At 31.2% G+C, this 25,493-nt stretch overlaps 1 protein-coding gene across 7 annotated transcripts in view; it reads right to left on the bottom strand.

The window, feature by feature from the left end:
- Cnot2 (CCR4-NOT transcription complex subunit 2) overlaps positions 1-25,493 on the bottom strand; it is a 101,304-nt gene that overhangs the window by 16,438 nt on the left and 59,373 nt on the right. For 5 of the 7 annotated variants that reach the window (XM_076854859.1, XM_076854857.2, XM_076854856.1 and 2 more), the window contains 5 exons: positions 16,418-16,484; positions 6,088-6,235; positions 5,172-5,354; positions 2,777-2,856; positions 47-172 (listed from right to left, as the gene is read on the bottom strand). In XM_076854859.1, the coding sequence (XP_076710974.1) occupies positions 47-172; positions 2,777-2,856; positions 5,172-5,354; positions 6,088-6,235; positions 16,418-16,484 (604 nt within the window). Of the gene's footprint in view, positions 1-46; positions 173-2,776; positions 2,857-5,171; positions 5,355-6,087; positions 6,236-16,417; positions 16,485-25,493 lie in introns of those variants that run through there. The other 2 variants (XM_076854861.1, XM_076854862.1) reach the window with 2 other exon arrangements.

Genomic DNA, 25,493 nt, shown 5'->3' with positions numbered 1-25,493 from the left:
ATGCAAAAGAAAGTTTGCATTGGCCATCATAAAAAAGCTTAATTACCATATGGAGCTCTTCCAGCCAAGGGGTTTATTAATGGAGTTGGGTTACCACTTCCTTCCCTTCTGTTTCGGTCTGCTAATGCTGGAAAATCTGAAAGGTCCAATCCTGTCACATTTTCACTTCCATCTAAATAATAAGAAAGAATAATATTTATTGGTTCCACAAACATTTAAACCAAGATTGTAAAACCCAATCACAATATAAATTGAGACAACAGTGCCTTGTTCCTAAATAATGCAGAGCACTGTATTAGGTTATATGGAGGTGCTCAAAAGATACTTGTGGAATGATTTCATGTTAAAGAATTTCATGAACAACTGAGGAAAACAATATGCAACCAGTGTATTAAAACCCCAAATCCTGGAAACCTAAGAGAATATGGAGTGAGACTGTATATTATTCCCCGCCCCCAAGATGGCAACCTAAATTTATAGCTTATTAGCTAACAAGAGGGAGATTGTTGTAAATGATATCTTCATTATATTTGGTGGAGGTTTTTATCTGGAATGCTTGGGAGCTTCAGTTACACACATATGTGACAATAAAATTACCTCCAAATGGCTAGAAAGAGACTGGGGGACAGTGAAGAACACCTGAGGACTTCTTCCCTGTAACCTACTGGTTTCATATACAAATATGCGTGTGTGTGTGTGTGTGTGTGTGTGTGTGTGTGTGTGTGTATGTGTGTGTGTCTGTCTGTTTATTTTGGGGACAGAGGTATAAGTAGGATTCCCATGTCTGGGGAGTGACTGGGAAATAATCAACCTCAGAAGTTTGTATTACCTATTACACAGTAGGCGCTCAATAAATATATACTAAATATAAGAAATTTATTTTTACTCATTTAAGCCAGTCTGCTTCCTTTAAAATTAAAATTTAACCCAACTTTCCTACTTTGCCTACAGTAATCATCTCTTGATTTTTTTCAACTTTTAGTATTCTTACAACCTTTATTTTAATTTTTGAAGAACCTAATTTTCTACACCTCCAATTCACCCTATGCTACCATTTTAATTTTTATTTCATTTTTTTGCTTTATAACTATTTTCAAATTTTTGCTATCATCAAATTCATTCTCATTTTTCTCTGAATTTTGTAATTAAAGGAATCTCAACTATTACCTTTGATTATTTTGTTTAAAGAAAAAAAATACTCCATTAACACAGGTGATAATTTAAAACTACAAAGGTAAAGATAAATGATTCATACCCCCATCGTTTAAAAATTAGTTTATAAATTTTCAATTAAATATACTATTATGTGAATAAGACAACAGAAATTTTAAAATTACATATTGTTTCCACTTATAAAATAATATCTTAAATTATCTGATTACGCAATAATTACACACTTTGGATATATGTTAACTTTTAATATGACTTTAGGACTTATAAGATGCAATTCAAAATTGCCATTATTTGAGAATATATTTTAACCTAAAAAGTTAATAAACTCCCAAATTTGTATTTTTAGGGAAAAACTTGAAAATAATTTTCCCACATTAAAAACACTCAGTTAAAAGAGAATTTTAAAAAGAATTCTAAAATTTTATAGCAGTGTACAGAACGTAATTCAGAATCTAACGTAATTCAGACACTGTCAGATACACTGTTACTTTATGTTCCATTTGTGGAAAAACCAGACTGAACTGTGGCATGCAGCCTGATTTCACAGATAATTATAATATAAAAATATGTACATTTTAGAAACAATGAGATATAGTACTTTGTAGTATTTTAACACCTTGAACACAAAACCACCACATACAAATGCTGAATTTGGAATTTTTTTCAAATGATTTAATCATGGTCAACCTATGCTGCTGAGCATACATTAACATTTAAAAATTAAAAGCCCATAGCCACCAATGACATTTCCTTATTAAATTTTCTCTCATGCTTCCAATATATACACCATTTCACTAATTGTTCTTTCACCTACTTCCTCCTTTTCTTTCACCTACTTCCTCCTTTACAAGTATTTCTCTCCCAGAAATCCAGCCCAATTTTGCTCCTATAATCATAACAACGTCCTTTATTTCCTTTCTCAGGAAAGGGTATGGAGGCAAGGGTGAAGAGAGTAAAACCTAAAGCAAAATAGCAACACTGCTCCCTATTTGCTTCTGGCTGAAGCAGTTGATAAAAGAAATAAACCAACAGACTGCAGGAACTTTTTGTCAAAATCAGAATTGGTTCTCCATGCAACTAAATTTTTGAATTATGTACATACAACTGGGCAAAAAATTCAAAAGGGTTAAACACCAAAATTAGTATTAAGAAAAGAATGGTAAGCGCTCCATATAATCGAAAAGGTTTTCTTCAATCTGTATCTCTATAATCAGAATATCATACCACCCAAACTAGTCTAGATTATTGTTTTCCTAGTGACAGGGCTGAGGACAGAAAAAGTTTTGTGAAGTAAAAAGAATTCTGAGGCATAAATATAGACTAAATTAATGTTTAGGCTCTTCCACTGTGTCAAGGAAATAATCCTGATGTTATAATACAAATCACTATGGTATTACCATGCCAAGTAAAAAAAAAAAAGTCTTTAACTATATCTCTCTACCATTTATTAAAGCCTATTCCTAATAATTTCTCACTAAACTAAATTCTACCACTTAACACAATAAGAAATTCTATAATATTTAAAGACCAGTATGTTGAATTGCTTTATATTTCAGAAATCTACTGTATTTTTTATAGGGTACTAGCTCCAGAATAAGCTTACCTGTTCCATTAAAAATGTTACTTGATAAGGAGTTATTCATTCCAAATGCCTGATTCCTGTTCATTCCAAATCCAGACATACTGGGTACATAGAAAATAATTTTAGATATACAGTAAGAATACTAACTTTGAGATGAAGAAAAACAAAAGTGTATACTTTTGGTCTCCTCATACAAACAACAATATGCTTCAAAATCAATACTGATTTTATCTTTTTGAGTTTAATCTTTATTTTTATTTAAAAGCTTCTCTAAAAGTCTTTTCATGAACAAGAGAGAACTAAAACATCTTAAACAGATTAATTAAAAAAAAAAACAAACAATTTATGAATGAAACTTCAAGAAAACAGAGGCTAAAGGGTACCATTTTATGTCCCTCGTGAGCCAATTTACTGGACACTAAAAGTATTCCTAATCTCAAAAATATGCAGGTAGGTTTAAGACTATTCTTCCTGAAAACTTGTTTTACTTTACTTCCTTTACTGGTGAAACTTATTAATACTTATCATAATATATCCTCCCAACCAAAATATAAACTCATGGATAGAGTCCATGTCATATTCATCCTTGCATCCTCTGCCCTTTAGTGTTTATTAAGATATAACAGGCACTCAACAAATGTTTACTTGACCTGAATTAAATGATGCTTTTTAAAAACTGAATTTAGTGTTCTAAAACACATCATTTTTATCTAATAGTTTACTTTTCATCTATTTAATGAAAAGAATATCTCTCCATAGTACCAATTCCAAATTAACGTACGACTGATATTTTGTAAATAATTACAAATGCCTCTGTCCACCTACTTGTTTTGCACAAGCCTAAGCATGACAAGAAAAAGCAAAAAAAAAAAAAAAAAAAAAAAGAAAAAAAAGAAAAGAAAAAAGGAAAAAATAAGAAAGAAAGAAAAAAAAGAACAAAGCTGAACTCAGGGCAAGGCAAATTAAGAATGTCAACAAGAATTATTAATGCAGATTCTATAATGAAATTATATATCTTTGACATCAAATAATGATCTGACAAAAGACAGTTAGTATATCAATGTTGAGCAGGCTTAAATTGTTTTAAGCTGAGTTTTTTCCCTTTCTCAATCTGTAAAACTACGGCCAAACAACTATTGATAAAATATGCAGCTAGAGAAACAGCACTCTAAAGAGGAGCAGGTAAATCAATGAAAATATTTGTTTAACAGTTAGAACTGCTGATGATATAGGTACCCTCAAACATGGAGTAAGTGTTCAAAGATGAGAACATTTTATAATAAATACAACTTATCAATAATAAAAATAAGCAGGGAATTAGAGATTCACTTTACGTTGACAACTTATAACAGTATTAAAAAAAAACAAATGAAAATATATGGAAAGGCAAAAATTCATACATTTAATGAACAATATTACAAGAATGCAGAAAGATGTGATAAAGCCTAAGAAATATTATATGGTAAGGAAGCTATCAGATGAGAATTTTGATGACCCTTGACACATAATTTTTTAAAAAATTAAAGAGCAATAAAATTATAAAAGAAATACTATGAGTCTACATAAAAGAACTGGAGCTTATGGGATGAAGAACAAACAGGAAATGTACTAATAGCCTATTTTAATCCAGATACTACAAGTACTAGAAAGAAGAAAGCAAATTAATGGGCATAATGATAATACTTAGCTCAAGGTCCTACATACAATCCCCCATTAAAAAAAAAAAAAGTGTGTGTGCAATCAAGCTTAAATGATGTTTTTCAAGAAAGTCTTATATTTTAGATATAACTCATATAAATTACCCAAACAGCTTGAAAATACTAACAAAATAGTTTTCATTTGCACAGTATATGCAAATGGACAATGCAAAAAGGAGTGAAAAAAACCCAACAACTTTATGTTTTTGTTTCGAATCCCTAAACACAATACTATTTTTAAATACTCTTTACATAACCTTACAAGTCTCTGGTCAATAAGCCTCCAAAGTACAAAACGGATTTCACTGAGAATATATTTAACCAAAGTGTAACCAAAGCAAAGCAGTAATAGTCAAATATATCTCTAGTCCTATTCACCAATCTGGAACTCTTACCACACAGGTGACCAACCTCAATTAATAAAGGTAGGACATATCAATAAAAATTTGCCTGGTGGCAACCCAAGAACAATCCTTTTCTAGCAGCAACAACAACAACAACAAAAAGATTTAATGAGCTTTCTAAAATCAAACTTAATTCAAAAGAATGTATCTTTAGTTTTACAATTGTGATATGTAACAGAATCTTTGCTCATAAATATATGATGAAACACACTTATGAGACAGAAGCCAAGACTCAAGAACAAAGCATTGAATATGAAAAGGAAAATCTGAAGATACCCAAAAGACAATTATACACAGTATCAATAAACATCTTACCTGTTCACAGTAAAAGGCTGTCGAGAAGGCTGCTGCTTTGGCATACATATTATGCTTGGCGAGCTTCTGTTGGGGCTACCTAACCCTGAACTGCTCATGCTATTTGTCCTGCTAGGAATTCCAATGCCCTGACCAACCTGGGAGTGGTTCATCATATTCCTAGGATTCATAGGCAAAATACCCCTGAAAAAGAAGTCCATTATACTAAATAAGCTCTCTACAATCACTCATTAAAATTATCTATAAATAATCAATTGGTATAATCCTAGAATCTCAAATATACTTTCAAACTGTATTCCTAAATTTTATTAAATTCTTTATTTTAGTCATTCTAGTTTTTTTTTTTAAATTAAAGTAAACAAATCAATTTAAAAACGGGCAAATTATAGTGGAACTAAATAGGTGACATCTAAAATGAGAGAACTATTGGTGTGACTAGGATAAAAATTAAATGTATTTCACATATATTTAAAATAATTTCACTCCAAATTCCTGTCATTCTATCCTCTTCATACTAATATGCATAATCTGCATAATCTACATCCTCCTTTTCTTTTACTCACACTAAAGTAATGAATGTGTGGTGAGAGAGCAAGGTTCAGAATTATCTGGGGAGTCATTTTAAATTGTACATCTTTGAGGAAGAGAGATATGGCTTTTGAAAAAGCTCCCCAGGAGGAGATTAACCCTTGATATTCACCCACTGGACAACTAGTATGCTAGCTATAAAATAAAAACATCTTGCACTAATCAATCGGCAATGAAATAAAATGCGCCTAGGTATTTTTGTTTTCTTGGTGAAAGGCACTGAACCAGAAATTCAATCATCACCTTGTTAAAAAATTAAAAGCTTGCTTACTCTACAAAGATACATTTTTTTTTTTTTTGAGAAATATTCTGGTCCACCAATAAATACCTGCTTGGAGATGGAGGCGTGTGAAGTGACATTGTTGGTACCCCTGTTGTTGGCGTGACGTGGCTCGGTAACTGAGTGCCTTGTGATAAGCTGCGATTTAACTGAGGGGTATTGTTGCTCATTCCCCTCATTGGAAGGCCTAGTGCACCTAATAAAAAAATTCAGAAGAAGGAAATTCATTGCCATCAGGAATGAAATTGTTATCCATCTTCTGGAGCTGGCAATTTAAAACATTTTAAAATGACCTAATGTAATATGCAAATTTTAAATGGATATATTCAATTTACTCCAAATGGACTGTGATTTTAACAAAAAATTCTAGTCTGAAATCTCATTTTGAATGAATATCATTTTCATATTTCTATCTTACAATAAACTATGTCTGTCAATGATTATGTTACAATATTATACTATGCTTGATCTTAGCAAAAAAGCCTAGAAGCAACAGAATGCTACAATATTATGAATGAATAGTTTTCAAATTTATTAAAGGCAAATTTGCAAAATTTGTACAAATATACCTTTAAGAAATTTTGCAATCTTGTGTGTTTCTGTTTAAATTCACAACTGATGTACACAGAAAGACATCCACCCCCACCCTTTGCAGAAGTAGGTTTAATTTTTATATGATCCTTTAAAAATGTATTTGAGAAATTTCTTTACTATTATACATCTCTCTCTCAGTATTACAATTGTTACAAACCCAACATAAAATGCCAACTGTTTAAAAAAAAAAAAAACTGATAAAGACATAGCAACAAAAAATTTAAGACATTTAAAAAGATTTCAAAGTATAATGATTTTGTTCATCTAGTCCTCCTCGGGTCAGATGCAGGGATGGTTATGTTCCATATGTGTTATTTTTAAGATTAGTAAGGGTTTTACCATTGAGATATAAAATATATATTTTTTAAAAATGAACCAATTTGGACAAATTTGTTTTAAAAATGTATTGACATTTATTGACTTTTATTCAGATAACATGAAATTATAAGTTATTTTCTTAATGATACAGAGTAATTATCATGGATAACTAATGTTATATGTATATGTTTATTTTTTACCCTTTTATTCTTCAAAGTAAAGATGTACAGCTGTCATTTGTGTTGTCATTCTGCCTGAAAATGTTTCCTTTCCTTCATCATCCTTACCCATATTTTTAATGTTTTCTGTTTCTAGTCTGCTGAGGAATGGCACATTGATCAACTAAATGTATTGTAAGTTGGAAGTTAAGTGAAAGTAATAAGACAGAGGAAGAGCTAATTAGTAAGTAGGTGATGTTAGTGCTAGACACCCCCCCCCAACACACACACACACACACACACACACACACACACACACACCTTACTGGTCTAATTTGGATCTAAAACTTTCAAAGCCCTGAAGATTTTAAAAACTATGACCTCAAATATATATAGTTCTGTATATACCATGAATATTTTCTTTCAAACATCTTTATAAAATTTATTGGCATGACAATGTGTCACTTTCCCAGACACATAAAGGGAAAACTGACTTGGTCACTGCATTTATTTTGTTTACTCTTAAATTTTGTGAACATGAGGATCCCATTAGCTATAGCCACTTTCTCTGAATATGGGACAAAATAAGGAAGTACAAGAGATTAAAAAATCAGCTAACTTAAGATCTCTTCAAAAGAAATTGGTCATTTCCCTCTCTCCTCAAGCATATCAGTTTTCCTCCAGGCCCCCTAGGTGCTCCCATAACAGATAACCAAAATCACATTTTCCCATCACTCATTCAAACAAACATTTCTGAGTGCCTACTGCATTAGCTTCAGGTGATATAGCAATGAAATAGAAAGAAAAGGCTCCTACCTAAGGGACCTGAAACCCTATTACCCAAACAGGCTGTCCTGTAGTCAGCCATAGCTGCAAATTTCCTATAGGAGGGTGTTTCCCATAGTTAATGTTCTCTAAAAAAAATACACCATTTTACATCCAGAAATCACCCTAGTACAATGTTGACATATTACAGATTAGGAATCTGAGGCTCAGATAAGTTAACTGACCTCTCCAAGGTGACACAAAGAACCAGGACAAGAAATTAGATCTCTTAACACCCAGTGTTCTTTAAATGGCAACACTATTGAGTGCTGAAGACAACTCTAATTTAACACTGATCTACTTCTTCTACCTCAAAACTTGTTCCAAATTTCCATCTCTTGATATCTTCCCTTCATTTGCTTTCTCATCTTAATACCTGCCCATTTTTTCAAGTTTTCCTTTCCCTTTTCACTCTTTTCCACCCACTCATCATTAAAACACTTTCCAAAAATCTAGTAAATGTTTGAACCCTTTTTAACATACAAGAAACCCTACAAATGACTCATGGAGATTCATCCTCTTTAACTCTGTTTACACATATTCAATGCTGTATAATAAAAATTTATAATTTCAAAAATATTTTAGAGATTATCAATATTAGCAAAGATACTTCTGAAAAAGGAAAATACACAATTTAATTAAGAATTGGCATGCTTGAATTAATTCATAGTGCTAAGAGTGAAGGAAGACTATGAAATATAGAAAATAAATATTATTGTTTCATTTCAGACCACAAAATTCATGTTCTTCATAAAAAGTTAATAGATAAATTCAAAGGTCTTAGTTTAGTTTTATTGAACTAGATATAAAAAGATCATTACAAACTGGATCATTAATTCCTTAATATTTAGTAATGGGGTTATTTTAAATTTAACTTAAAATTGTGTTATACAATAAAGGATTAATAGCACTGAATAATAAACATACAATGATTTATATTTAGGCAATAAAATATACTAAGTCATTAAATTTGAGTTACCTGAGTCAAACTATCAGCAGTGGATAGGCTGAAAGTAGGGGAAAATTTCATCTTTTACTAGAATAATTAACACAAAATCATTTCCAAAATATTAGCCCAAGAATACAGGCTAACAAAAGATAAAAAAAAGAATTCAAGAGATTGGACTATAGGTTAAAACAACTACAACAGGGCTGGGGATGTGGCTTAAGCGGTAGGGCGCTCGCCTGGCATGCGTGCGACCCGGGTTCGATCCTCAGCACCACATACAAAGAAAGATGTTGTTTCTGCCAAAAACTAAAAATAAAGAAAGAAAGAAAGAAAGAAAGAAACATTGATACCGCCAAAAAAAAAAAAAAAAAAAAAAAAAACCACACACAACTACAACAGGAAACACACACACACACACACCCATGATCATACATGAGTAACTGGGAGGACAGTAAAATAAAAATTTATGGAGCACTTCATAACCAAACATACTACATACTACTACTTCATCTCTTTTCCTTCTTTTTCTTTTTTTTTTTTTTTTTTTGGTACCAGGCATTGAACCCAGGGGTACTTAACCACTGAGCCACATCCTCAGTCCTCTTGTCCTTCTTTTTAACAACCTACAGGGAAGATATTTATCCTCTCCATTTTTTATTTATGATAAGGAATAAAAGAAAAAACAAAAAAACACATTTAAATGGTTATAATACTACATTGATCTTTTTCTCTTAAAGGACTATGGGAACATATCCAAGTAGATTCCTACCTCTTATTTGGCCAGGTGCTAAGCAAAGAATTAATTAAATTTCTTATTGATCATTTTTCAGAAACCCTAAAGAATATGACCAAATGAATTATTTCTGTTGTAACAACTGATTAATAGTGTATCTTTTTATATTTATGGCAAGACGTGCCATCCTGAATTCAATCTTTTGCTAGAGATAAACAATATTAATAATACAAGTTACAATAAAAACAATTCAATCATAGCAACCAAATCCCTCAAGATTCTTACTTAAATGAACGCTCCTGAATCTTTTGGGGGGGAGGGGGACGGAATCCCTGAAAAAAGAAAGCGTAAAGTGTCCCCTTTTCCATTCTCAAAGTATCAAGCTTCCTACAGAAACTCAGTGTTACACTCACATTAAAAAAGGCCACCAACCCCAAAATGGTGCTTTCACTCAATGTCTTCTTAACTCCAACCTCTCCTGCACTTAGCTGATTAATCTTCTCCATAAAAGTATTTCAATTTTGTAATTTCCTTCATTACATTCAACGGATTTAGTAATAAAATAGACTTCAGAGTACAAACAACCAAATTACAGATGATGAACTCAAACCAGGCATTAAGTTACTTGCCCAAGCAATAAGGTATAAAAAGAATGCTCAGTTTTTTGACTTGTATTTCAATGCCCTTTTACAATCAATATCACTTTCCACTTTTTATAGCACTTGCTAATTTTTCCATTACCCAGGAATTTCCATGTCTAGGTCCCATCTCTACAAAATTATGATTTGGTTTGAGTCTGGATAATTCATGGGCAGTAAGATTTTAAAAAACTCCTCAAGTGTTTCTAAGTGCGGCCATGGTTGAAAACAATTATTCCATACAATTAAGTCCAATCACAGTTAAAATTCTCTCAGAACCAAACTATTTTTTTCTTTAATCTTAACGTTCTGCTATTAACCTAATAGAGATTTGATTTATATTTCTCCTTTGCCTAATTCTCCTCTTCAATACTGTCCCTATACCTTTTCCATTCATTATCATTTTCCCACCAAGATTACTTTCTCTTCTCTTGTTCTGCAGAGATACAAAGGCCTATTTAAAAATAAATATATAAGTGCTATTACTCAGGTGTTTATTTTGTTTAGTGTGTTTGAGTACATGTAGGAGGGACTGCTAACTCAGATTCAGGGATAGAGTGGGTCAGATCAGAAGAGGGTTCCTATAGGAGATTGCTGTTTAATTAAATAATAAAAAAGGTTTTACCGTTCTACAGAATCTTTACCGGTGAAACAGCAATCTTTCAAGTATATTCTGCACTTCTTCTCCATCTAAATTTCCCTTATAAATTTAAACACATTTACAAAGTAATTCAGGTCTCAAACTATAGAAATTATGCTTGATCCTCAAAACATCTCAAGTTTCTCAACACCTCTATCCCTAGTCCAAGTTACTCCTTCTTGCCCAGATTACTGTAGTACAGTAGCAGCCTGTTTCTTCCCCATCAAGCACACTTTCTGTACAGAAAAGAGATATTAAGAATGAAATTGCATATTAAAATCTTTGCCATTAAACTTAGAAAAATCCAAATTCTTTATTAATTTATAAGACTTTCTATAATCTAAAACCTGTTAATTCATTGATTTTCTCTCTTAATTCATTACACCGGCCCTCTCACTCTTCCTTTACACATTAAATTCAGTCTTACATTCCTTTTTGTTTTGGTACTAGGGACTGAACCCAAGAGTTCTTAATCACTGAGCCACATTCCAAGTACTTTTTCTTTATATTTCTTACTTTGAGATAGGATATTGCTAAGTTGATTAGGGTCTTGCTAAGTTGATGAGGCTGGCTTTGAATTTGTAATCCTCCTATCTCAGACTCCTGAGTTGCTAGGATTACAAGTGTGCACCACCATGCCTGGTCATTTTTATATTCTCAGAATTATCATGTTTGCTGTTGCCTGTATCTGAAAGGTTCTCATCTAAATTGTTCCAAGGACTACCCATCCCCAACTTTCAGGTTTCCATTCAAATAGTACCTTCTCAGAGATGTATTTGAATGCAACAAATTACTTCTATCCACTTACCCCATAAACCTGACTTAGTTATTATGGTATTTACTACCAGAGTAACACAATAGACTTAGTTGCCTGCATGTTTATCATCTGTCTCCATTAAAACGTAAGCACTATGAAAACAGGAACTTTGTTATTTGCCATATTCTTGGTGAGTTCTTAGAATAATATCATACTCAGAGTAGTTATTCAATAATACATGATTAATGAATAAATCCTATCACACTATCTTCAGTAGAAGGTTCAGTAGGCTTTTGGCATCTGTGGATTTAACACTAGTAATTTCTACTATGTACAAATAGCCTTCTAGGATCATGATAGTCAGGAAGCAGTATATAGCTTACAGGTTTCAAAGAATTTGCTGTTCTCAACTCATATTCATAGAGTTACTTTAAAAGTAATGCAATTCCAGCTCTACTGCTTATTATCTATATACCTTTGGGCCGGTTCCTTAACCTGTCAAGGAACTATGAAGATTTAATAAATTAACCTATATAAATTTATATAAAGCACTTAAATTTGCATTTGATACACATTAAATAACCAATAAATATTAGCTCTGTTTCTGTGGTTTTATTTTGGTAAAACAAACCTCTGTAAAGAAAGTCAACAAGTGTTCCTATGGTGAAGATAAACTGGTATCATGTAGTGGAATGAGGGTTTTCAACAGAAAATAAATGTTTTATGTGGCAAAACTTTTTATACTATAGCCATGCTCTTGAATTTGGAAAGTAGCAAAGATCTTGAGATGAATCTCACAGAAAAGTGAAGATTGTACTTCTTGGTTGAAATCAATTTAACAGCCTACTAGGTTTCCCTTGCCTTCATAAAGTGGACCATTCTAAAATCTATCCCTTGCTACGGATATTGTTCCCACTGCTAAAACAATTAGAGTCTCCTCAAAGTCAATCTCAAACATGATCTCATGTGTAAATCCTTTCTTGATCATTGTCAAAGACAGATGATTACTCCTGCCTTTGAAATATCCAGAAAACTCCTAACTTCTTATTCCATTCTGTAGTGAAACCATCTATGTACCTATACTTTTAAGATTATATGTGGAAACCATGTATCGCTCATCATGCATTCAACAAATATTTACTGAGTGCCTGTCATGTACAGAGTACAAAGGACAGGAAGGCAACATAGACATGCAAAAGTAAATGCAGTAACACCACAGCTTTATGTACATTGTACAGTGATGGTGTAAAAGAGTGGTCTCTTCTATACCCATCTACAGTATAATATGTATAATAGGACTCAGTAAGTATCTGTCAAACTCAATTCCTGCCTGTTTTGGAGTTTTCCTCTAACATTATAGCTTACTGTGCTTTTCACCCCAAACTCTAAAATATTGTCCACACCTTGCATTACAACCTAGCCTCATAGGCTGTTATTAAATATTTTATATATACATGTCATACCTCCTTACTATAACATGTACTTGAAAGCAAGGCTTCCCAGAGCATTCAATACAAATTACTAAGTATTAAATGTCTGTTAAAGTATCCTACAAAGTCCTAAAGCAACCAAAAATTGTCTTTTATTTATTTTACATTGTTAGCAGCATCACTTTTGAGCCACTCCACTTGTGCTCTGGTTCTCCATAAAGCAAGGAGCCTTCACAAGAAGTTCTTAAAAAAAAAGAAAGGTCAAAAGGATGTCTGTTGGAAGCATGAAATTATGCCACCATTCCCAACCCAAGAGTCCAGATTCCAGAAGGAAAGATGTATTTCTTCTCACAACTAATAAAGGTCTGGGTCCTTTTCAGGATTCAGATACAAATGCAGATAATGAATTCATCTAGATAGCTAGTTAACTCGGGTGACTATAAGACAATACACACATAAAGAAGTGTTCAATAAATGGTAGTTTCCTTTTTCTCTATTCCTACACTGTTCTAAATCCTATTCATAAATAAGAAAACATCAACTAAACCACTACAATTTCAATGTACTTAATTAACATTCAGGAGAAATGAATTCCTTGTCCCCTATTCATTCTAATCTAATAGACAGTTTGGAAAGCATAGGGGTCTATAAGGCAGAGCTCAAATCTTATGTATAAACTCAAAGAAGACAACTAGAGAACATTATGCAACTTAACACTATGTTTACTGGTTTCTACAGTTATCACCTGGTACACAAACCCTTGGATGCTAAGTCACTTACACATTTGGATACAATCATACCCACTAGGATCTAAGATTGTACAAACCAGTATTTTCAGTGTACCTAATGTGTTACACAATCCTTCTACTCAAATCTGGCAAAATGAAGGCTTCAATAGTTGTATACCCATTCCAAAAGGAACTCACTTTCTTGTTTTAAATTTATTATAAGTCTTAGTTCTAGAGAGGGTGTTCTTTCTTTTCCAATTCTCCCACCTCTTAATTATTCTAATATCAAGAACAACAGATTACTAGCAGACCTCATATTCGAATGGCACAAATCCCTATTGAACTTTGCCAATATGAATAGAGTTAATGATGGAATTCAATGGCAGTTGAGAAAAAGAGCTTTGAGTTATACCAATCTCAAATACAATAAGTTGCCCTGAGAGTTACATTTCTAATCTATCCCACTACGTTCCAATCTCTCCATCCTTCAAATTTTACCATTCTGACTTAGTTAAAACTATTAAAACTCTGACCTCCAAGTCCCACATGGTAGCTTGTGTTCTCCTGTCTGACGATGTGGGTGTTCACATTACCCGCCAGTTATATGATCCACTTGGCTCTCTAGAGTCTCTGAACCTAAAAGAAACTGGCAACCCATGCTATCATTTTTTCACTAGTTACAGCTTCTAAAGGTGTAGCCTGGAAAATAACTGTATCCTGAATCAAAACAGTTCAGTTCCTATTAATCTAAGGTTCAATTTTTCAGTAGGTTAATACCTGAAATGTCAGTTTAAAAAAGTAAACTATGTATTCAAATTGCTTCACAGATATTATAAGAATATAGCCATTCAATATAATTACAGTCCAACAGAAAATACCTATCATATATGGTTTCTTTTAAAACACATTTTCTAAGAAAAATAAATTTGTTCACTAATTATTCTCTGTATATTATTAGCAAGAAACACAATAACTTAAATTTGAATGTCAATGTCAACCATACCAATGATATTACTGTATTTCAAACCAAATCTATCCTGTACCTTAGCCCAATTATAATTACACATCTATACATTAAAAAAAAAAAACTTAGATTTTTAAAAATCCAGACAGCTGATCACTGCCATTATCCTTTATAAAATCACCTCAGCTTCTCACTTATAAATTTTTCTCCATTCTATGTCTACTTTCTGCAATGATAAACCCTGGACTTTCAAAAGAAAAATTAGGTCTTTGCAGTTGTTCTAAATAAAATATAGTTTTAAAATAGCTACATATTTCTAGTGTAAGCCTTACAAGAAGGGTAAAAGCACAGGCTAAAGACAGCACATTACTTGCTAATAATATTTCCTCAACACCTAGGCTAAACATTGTGGATAAATAAGCCACATGTTTTTTAGGTAATAAAAAGTTTTGTAAATGTTTTTGTTTAATTACAGGAAAACTGCTAAAATACATATAAAGAATTAATAAATTTTATTTACTACTCCTGTACTAGCAAAATTGTGTTTCAGAGCAAAAGAGGAAAGACACAAAAGATAGAAAAATAGATGGAAATAACCCTTGTATACAAAATAAGTTTTATCCTTCTACTAAACTAAAATCAATGTGAAGGGCAAAGTGATATAATGAGCTATTCTGATACCAATCAAAATATTGCTTCCCATTATACCAGAAGAGCTCCAAATTAAACAATTAATTTTTATCTGAAGCGGGTTAAAGTAGGCACTAGATGTCTACTCAAGTTACTCAATTATTCTATGATCTTTGATGAAAATTTATAACACTTTTAACTCCCTCCCCCTTTCATTAACAGAGATGCTATTAACAAAAATGAGAAATCAACAGATCTTTGATACTAGAGATGATAAAATCTTATTACTATGTAACATTCTAAAAAATTGACTTGCAAAAATATGAAGATATTTTATAATTTGGAGTTTTATAAAAATTTTGTGATAGTAATAGCTAGCATTTATTGAGCACTTACTATGCGCCAGGCACTATGCTAAGCGCTTTTAAAGTATTAAATACTTCTAAAAAGAAGAATCTTATATAATGAAAAAAATGTGAGTCAAAAAATCTAGATTCTATAACCAGAGAGATATAAAGCAAAAGAAGAAATACTGCTGAACCAAAACAAACAAACAAACAAAAAAATCATACACTGCTGCTAAGAAATAGGTTTACAATGACAGGCCGAAAAACACAAATGAAACAATCTTATCAAACCAACCAAACCAAAAAAAAAAAAAAAAAAGAAAAGAAAAGAAAAGAAAAATCTTTCAACTTCCTCTAATTGAAAAATAGAATATCTACTTTTGTTTACCCAAAATTTCAACAATACTTTACAAAGGAACATCTAGATACAAAAGATATCAAAATAAATTTCAATCTATGCTATACATAAGTAATAACCAATTTAGAATGAGGCCTGAAATAATGAGGTTTTACTATATAGTAAAATAAAGAAAATTCTGAAAATTAAGAATTTTTCCGGCTAAGCCCTACAATAAACCCCAAAGGGCAGCATCCATTGTTTTTTATGTAGTAGTTATTTATTTTTCTCTTTAAATAAAGTATCCCAAAATAAATACAAAATTCTTACTTTGTTGCCCGTATAAACTTGCCCCAAACTGAGACAGCTGACCTGATGTAGATGGTGATGCCAGCATCTAGAAACAAATTAATTACATTAGAGCATAAAGAAAGAGAACAAAGCATTGCATTTATATTTTACAAATCTTGTATATCACACCATAAAAATCAGTCTAATGCACATTTCTCATTCTTCAAAACATAAATATGTAATCATGTTTCTTAAGAGATAATAACTAGATAAAAATCAAACAGCAACTGAAAATATTTTTTAATACAAATTTTCTAAAAATTATACTAACCTAAAACAGCATTACTGCTTCCCTTTAAAAAAAAAAAAAAAGGCTAACATATCTAACAAAAACACAAGGATAACATCTCAAAAAAAATCAGTTTTATAAATTTATAAGTGAGATGGCTTGATTCCTAGATAATATTAAACGAATTCTAAATAGAAAAGTTTTCTACGTTGTAAGAATACTCCTCTTTTTTTACATACAATTAAATCATGTGTATCAAATTAGGAGAAAAACTGAACAACTACACATGAAGTCATAAAAGTGGAGAGAAGATACAAGAGCAAAAAAACAAGTAAAAAGCATACAAAAACAAAGACATCGTATATGATTTATATAATTTATTGGTAAATGATATGACATTCATGGTACTTATACAATGTATTTATTGCACCAATCTTTTTTTCCTAGTAGAATATAAATGAAGGTATAGCATATGAAACATTCATCTTTACATTTCTTCACAGACACAGCAATGTAGTAATACTATATATAGATACTTAAGCTGAGTAAATAAAAATGTACATATGTAAGTGGATTTATGTATTTCCTGTTTCATATTAGACAACTAGCAAAACACTTTCATTAAATAAGGTATGGGCTATGCCATCAAAAGGTTTATAATCCAGTGGGGAAAAAGAATGAGTTATACAATTATATTCTAAGGCATGTGTAGCAATGCTATCAAGAAGTATGAAGAATCACTGGAGAAGATAATTCTGCACAAGAGTGATATATTAGTAAAACTCTATAGGGGATAACATTTGATGAGGGTATAGATGAGGGGCCTACCAGGCCAAGGATATGCAGTGAGAATAAGGTCAGTGAGAAAACAATAAGAAATAGTGGTGGCTGGATAACAGGATAATTAGAAAAGGAGACAAAGCTCATCCAAATGGGGAAGATAAGAATGGGAAAAATACAAGAAAATTGGGATCAGAGTGCAAACAGTCTTCATAAATGTTATACAAAGATGGTTACTAAGGATGACAATAAAGAGAAAACTAATATTAAGCAAGGAAATTACATGATCAAAGTGAACTTTGGGAAGATAAATCCTAGAACAGAAACAGAAATGGAAACAGTGAGATATCAAACTAGAACAGCAGAGTAGGACTACAAACAAAATATTCAGACAGCAGAATTAATGGTACTTTACATCCTAAAAAGGTGGTGAGAGGAGACTCAAAAAAAAAAAAAAAAAAAAGAGAGAGAACTATCTACAGGGACTGCTGTGCTGTGGTTTCCAGGGAAGGAAAATTATAATGACATTGACCACAGTTAAGAAAACACATTTAAACAATGAAGTTTATAATATACAGTTCATGTTATCTTCATATCAAAATACTTAAGCTGTTTTAATTATTCTAGATTAGCTCACAAAACTTTTTATGCAATAGTAGTTGTAAACTGGTAATGCACATCAGACTTTCGAGGGGCAGGGCTGAATTACATACCATTCCAAAAACAGCACTATTTATAATACAGGAATCAATTTTCTATTAAAGTATCAAACCTTATAAATATTTCTTCTCAAATCCAGAGGCTGTACAATCTAGACAATTACACTATCATGCAAACTATATATTTTTAATAACCAAATAGATCAAAATATGTGAGATCAAATTATTCTTAGGTGTTATAATTATTATCATAATATTAACTAGAAATATTAAGCATGTTAAAGATTCACTTCCAAATGCAAGAACAAGATTCAAAGGAGACACACAATATATAGCAAAGCTTTAGTTGGTGACACAGGAAAAAGATATATATATAAAATGTTTAAAAATTATGCCTTTGTTATCATCAGCTATTAGGTTTCAAATACAATGGTGAAAATGCATGACTTATAATACATAAAGTGAACATTTTCAAATGAACAACTTAAAACATTACTGTTTTCAAAAGTATATGCCTACTGAATACTTAAACTTTAAAGAACATTTAGTCTACTTTCTCATGAAGGTTACAGATGCACAAATGTGTTAAAAGTGTGCCAAAAGATCAGCCCTCTCGGCAGGGAAGGACAGAGGTAAGGAGTAAGGTGCAACATGAAGGTAGAGTAGTTGTGGTTCAGTTACTTGAGATCAAGAGTAGGAGGGTAACCCATTTACTGTAGTGCATAATATTAAATATCATTTTCTTTATTCTACTACATGAAGGTTTATAAACAGTACATTCCAGGAATATGAAAGTAGTTTAAAGAGTTTATAACCTTCAACACTTCCACATAAAATAAGTGATGATTAGCTATATAGATGTTAAAATTAGTGCCTTATAATGTGTCAAAGATGCAAAATCATAAAATCTATTCCTAGTAGTATATATTTTTAGATGCTGAAAGTTTCATGAAATAAATCAATGCTAAAAATGGAGGAATCAAAGAATGTGAACAGAACAGGAATGCTATTGATGAAAGCAACAAAAATGCACAAGAAATGTACTCTGACAGAGCAATGATTACTGTTAACAGACATCAGAAAAATTATATTTATTTTTAAATGTTGAAATTTAATGATAAAAGGTGAATTTCTGACAAAAATACAAAACCTTAGGACAAGAGACATTACAATAGCTAATGCAGCATAAACAGAGAAAGCCCAGAGTTAGAGTTGGAGTTGGGGTTTGAATCCTAGTTCTGCCACATAACCTATGAAACAGCTGAAGCTCAGTTTCGTTCCTATAAGATGAAATAACACTACCAATCTCATAGAGTTGAGTGTAGATTAAATGAGATAAGATACAGCACATTGTAAGTGCTCAATAATTGTAGCAGCAGCTGCTAATAATCTAATCTTCCTCTCAATGCAAGACATTGTTTCTCAGACAAAGGGGCATGAGACTGGGAAATTTATTAAGTAACACCCTAAATTTATATAGCTTTTTGGCCAAGGAGCTAAACTAAGAAGTTTACTTCATAAATTTCAGATAAAAGAAGATGCAGAACTTGTGTTTTTTTAAGAGAAGCTAAAGGTAAACAGAAGAGTAAATGTCACATAATCACTAGAATGATGAAACCAACAAGTTGTTATTGTGTTCTCAGTCTAAAACTATCATAATAATTATACATCTTCCATAACTCAAGAAATCTATAATATACACTGCAATGAAAATAATAAAAACCGAGAAACAAAAAGAACTAATACAATGTGATTCTAATTACTTATTTTCCTGATCCAAAGAACTCCTTTATCTTTTAACATAGGAAATCAATAAAACAGAATTTCATTTAAAAATTATTTGCATTATTAATAGATAGAACTCTGACATTCATGACCAAATAGTTTCAATTTTTGTTTAAAAATTAATTGTAAAAACTTAGTAACAGGCAAATTTGGTTCCTACCAGATCTCCATAGCAACAAAGTATGAAGTATTCTACCTCCCTTATTCTTCCTAACAGTGACCACTTCTCAAAAATTACTCCCTCTCTCTGACAAATTTACATCCAACTGTAAAACCTATTTTAAGAAACACTAAATAAATTTGGTCAAGAAATTATATCCTTTGGGCTTCAAATCACAACAAAATTTTGTTAAACAAAAATTCCCTGACAACAAAAAATTTAAAAATGAAATAATTTTTCAAATAATCTTTTAAAAATTCATTGTATGATACAGTTAAATGTATGGTGATAACAAATTCCTATAATTATGTTGTCACTCCATAAAAAACATGATTTGATTTTTTTAACTACATCTTATTTACACACACACACACAAACACACAAACACACATACTCACACAAAGAAACGAAACAAGGGTGTATGCATACAGAATCCTACATCTGGAAGGAATTCAAACGGGTTTTTTTTTTTTTTTTTTTTTTTTTTTTGGTACTGAGGACTGAACTCAGGGACATTCAACCACTGAGCCACATCCCCAGCTCAATTTTGTATTTTACTTAGAGACAAAGTCTCACTGAGTTATTTAGCGCCTTGCTTTTTGCAGAGGCTAGCTTTGAACTCATGAATCTCCTGTCTCAAGCCTCCCAAGCCGCTGGGATTACAGGCATGCGTCACTTACTACACACCTGGCTAGATTTCAAACATTTTTAAAATAGGATCATTTAAAAAATGAAATCTAGCACACAGGCATAGAAAGAAAGACTGAGAAGATAACACATCAAAAAGAAGAAAGGAGCAAGAGAGGGTTAGAGGCAGGAAAAAAAATACTAAGGTACAGAACCTGACAGCTTATGAATTAGATATAATAAAATGAGTTTACTAGATAGTTCAAGAAATTTTCCTTAAAATATTTCTATGTTTACATATAAAGAATATTTGTAAAAATAGTGAAAACATCAATGTAATTAATTCCTTAGTATTAAACATTTAATACTGAAACTTTTTACTAAAAAAATATGCTTATGAACATCTTTTTATTGTATTGCCTGAATTCCAGGCTAGAACCAAAGTATAGTTTTACGGAAAGACAAATAATTGGTTTAAATATTTACATTTTAAAGGCATTTAAACTGCATTGTTTTTAACAAAGTCTATTAATTACACGTCCAAAGTAGTCGCCTCAATGTTCTCTCAAACATGCTGGCTTAGTCTTTCACTTCAAAAAAAATTTTTTGAAAAGAAATCCTCACTAGTATAGACTTAGTGTTATTATGTCAAATTTCCAAAAACAAACAAACAAACAAACAAAAAAACCCTCAAAGATTTTGAATTTTGAATCATTACAGATTTCATGCATTTGAACTAGGGATATTTAACCAAAGTCTAGGCAAGTTAATTTGAAATCTGAAACTTTTCTAATCTTAAGCACTCTGGATAAAGCACACTCAACTTGTATCATAGATTATGCTTACTGTTTAGATGATGAGAATGATGAGGATGACAACACACACAACTGAGCTTTTTTTTGTGTGTGATTCCTTTGTAGATACACTGAAATTGTATCTACACTAATTGCATATATTTTATCAGGATTTTATCTTTAAAATAATGAGTCTAAAGAGTATGTGAATGTCAATGAGTTTAATGGGTTCTGGAAGTTCCCCTCAAGTGATTTAATATTTAATTCCAATTTTTTTCGAACATACTCTAAAAAATGCTGGCTATTAATTACACTTAACTTTTATGAGATCATCATTGCCATATAAAAATCTGACATTTACAAATAAATCATACTTTCTTTTAAAAGTTTACAAGATGATTTTTGAGATTTTTTCATAATCCCATCTGCAAATGGTAACTGCTACTTTTCATTATCCATTCCCTTCTTTAACACTGAGAGTCTCCTGCTTCCTAAATATTATGGATTCTAAGTACATGGCAGTAATTGAAGTCTCTGTCACTGGTAAACTTAAAATTTAGTAAACAGGACAATACACATGTACTTTCAGGTAGTGATACTTAATGTATCTTATCTCTCCCGGTGTCTCTCTCTCTCTCTCTCTCTCTCTCTCTCTCTCTCACACACACACACACACACACACACACACACGAGTTTGAATCCAGGGCCTTGAGCCTGCTAGGTAAGTGCTTACTGAGCTACACGCCTAGACCCTGCTCTGATTTTTTTTTTTTTTTTAATGCAAAAAGAATTTAGAGGATAGTGATTACAGTATATACAATGCCATCTATGAAAAGGGAAGTCAAGGGAAGGCTTCTTGGGTATGATAATTCTAGTAAAGGAGTTGGATATAATGAAAGAAAAAGCCTCAGGAAAATTCTGGGGGAAAACAAGTTGACAAGAAGATCACCTATAGGTAAAGATTTAATCAGCCTAACTCCTATACACAAACACTAATCATGAGGATGATGATAATAAGTGACAAAAGGTATGCTTATACTAGATTTTATACTAGATTTTAACAAACTATTCATTATAAATTGGCATGAGAGAAACCTTTGTTGTTATAATTGTTATAGGTTAACAATGAAAGCTAGGTATGAATTCAAAATGATTTGGCAGAATTAGTACACAGTCTACTCCTTCTAGTTTTAAGAGTTTTTTAAAGTAAGGAATATGTGTCACATCTCATTTGTCTTTTCACCATACATTAAAACAAAAGAGATTCCTACAAGTTTGTGCTTCTCAAATGGTTATGCTTAAGAATCATCGAAATGTGTAACATTTTACAAAGATTCATAAACTAGAAAAAATGTGTAAGCAGTAAAATTGCAAATATATATATTTTTTAAATTCTACAAGTTGGTTGGATTTTATTTTTATAAAGATTCCAAAAAGACAATAACTATAACAAGGAAAATATGCTAATATATGCCTATGATTAACTTAATCTAGTTAGACTATTGTAACAACATCTGTATTATGTATAACATCACTTTTATATTTCAAAATATCAAATAGAGCATTCTATATAAAGTCACATAAATGTAGAGGCACCTCATAAAAGGTCTTTGATAATAAGGAGGAGCTCTAAAAAAATTACTTACCAATTTAACTAGCACACAATATCAGAGAGAATACTTTCCTAAAAGCCTCTACAGTCATACAGATGAAGCAGCAATAGTTAGCTTTTATGCTATATGAACAGGGTAAATCAGAAATTTTGATTTTTAACTATTAAACATTTTTAAGTGTATAGTTCAGTGACATTAAGATACTGATTTTAATCACTTCTGCAGACATCAGAATAAGATATTTATTGAATGAGTTCTACTTAAAGAAATATTAACTCAAACCACTGCTTCAGCCCGTTCAAAAAATTCACAAATAAAGTCTATTATTAACATCTCATTAAACTGGCTTCAAGATTCACTCAACCCCTAAGCAGTTTTCCTTTATCACAAATTACAATTAAAAATACTTTTTACTTACAAAAAGAAAAAATAATAAAATTGTCCAATTTATTTGGTATGTTAAAATATTTTTCTTTATAAGCTTTTATAAAGAATGAAAATAATCATTATTTGTAGATACTTTACCTAGAAAATCAAACAGAATCAAATGAAATGTTATTAATAATCATATTAAGAGCAATATTAATTATTTCTTCATCATAAAATTTTACATATAATTATCCATTCAGTCCTTACAACTACCCATGAGTCACCTACTATTGTTCCAATTGTAGAAATGAGAAAACAGATAAAACAGAAATCGAGTAACTTGCGCTACTAAACACAGCCAGTAAATCATGAAGCTGAGATAGAAACTTATATAGTAGGGACTTCCAAGTCCCACATTCCCAATTGCTTTAAAAAAAAAAAAAAAAAAACCTAGTAAAAGAGTTTTGTAAGGTAGTTGATTATGAAATAAATATTTTTTACAGATTAGTAAAAGTCAATCTGAAAGATGCAATGAAAATGGCAACTATAAAAGCCTACTTTTTTTTTCCTTTGGTGGTGCTGTGGATTGAACCCAGAGTCTTGTGCACAAGAGGCAAGCACTCTACCAATTGAGCCCAAAAGCCTACTTTTTAAAAGCCAAAAAGACTAGGATTAAAAGGAGAGATCCTTCTAAGGAAGGTAAACATTGGCATTTATGTGTAGTAGTTAAAAACATTTTTATGGAAAAAAGGGATGTATAAGACTTTACCTAATATGTTAAAATAGTCTTTAAAGCTGAAGCTACAGCAATTGGAATAGTAGCTCTGACATGGAATCAGTACGATAAATAGACCAAGGGTTTAAAAAAGACCCAAGAACACATAAGACACTAATATATTAAAGGGAATATTTTAATTAGTCGTAAGTGAAAGGTTCAGGAGTGGACAAATTACTACCTGTGAGCCAAATCTGTACACGAACAGTTTTTGTAGGATGTATAAACTAAGAATGGGTTTTACATTATAAATGATTATATAATACCTTTGATTTTGTCCCTTAATTCACAAAGCCTAGTTTCTATGTGGTACTGTAAGTAAAAGTTTTCTGTCCCATGATATAAAGCATAAATAGTGCTGAGACAATTGGATAACTTCACTAGGGAAAAAATGTTTGGAACCTTACAATATAGTCCTTAAACCAAAATATATTTCTAATGGACATAAGCCGTAGGTGAAGAATTTTTTTAAATTACTAGAAAAAGCTATTAGTAAAGGTCTTTCTAAATATTTTGAAAACAGAAACAGTTTTAGAAAATCCTATGATCCCATAAAGAAACAGAAATATTTGAGGAGACACGTTTAATCTGATTTTATCCATGTATCTGTTAAAACAAAAATTTAATTTAAAAGAAGAAAATGAGCAAAAAAGATTGAGGGATCACGTTGAAATCAAATGAAAAATATCTGAATATTATAAATACCATAAACTAAATTAAAGGTGAAAAATACAGAAAAATATTTTTGTATCAAATGACAAGAGGTTATTAACCCTAATATGTGGAAAGTAATAACAAGACTCATTATCAACAGCGAAATAGGAAATGATAGATAACCCACACAAAGAAATATAAATGGCCAATAACTATAAGAAAAAGACAACCATGTGTTCATGTGTGTTTGTGCGTAAAATTAGTAACATTAATCTACATTAAAACAATAAACTTATTTTCTCTATTAGCAAAAAAAAGGTAATAGTTGTATTAAAGGAATGAACAGTGGTAATGAGAGTAAAAATAAGTACAAAATTTCTGGTGGAAAATGTCAGTATGTTCTAGAAATTTTAAAAACTATAAAATTTTTAATGAAGATATTTGAAGTATAAAATCAAAATTCTAGAAATTATTCCTGGTAAGAATGAGTAATTTTAATTTTATTCTTCTCCTCATCTGTACTTTTACAAATTTGTAGTTTTCCTGTTTTTAACAATAAGAAAAAAAGTAACAGTATCAGCAGCAATTCATGAGGTAGCTATTATGTTGT

Source organism: Callospermophilus lateralis, chromosome 4 (assembly GCF_048772815.1).
Source record: "Callospermophilus lateralis isolate mCalLat2 chromosome 4, mCalLat2.hap1, whole genome shotgun sequence".
In the NCBI taxonomy this organism is placed as follows: domain Eukaryota; kingdom Metazoa; phylum Chordata; class Mammalia; order Rodentia; family Sciuridae; genus Callospermophilus; species Callospermophilus lateralis.
Note: the sequence above shows the minus strand (reverse complement) of the source record. Positions and strands in the feature narration are given on the sequence as shown.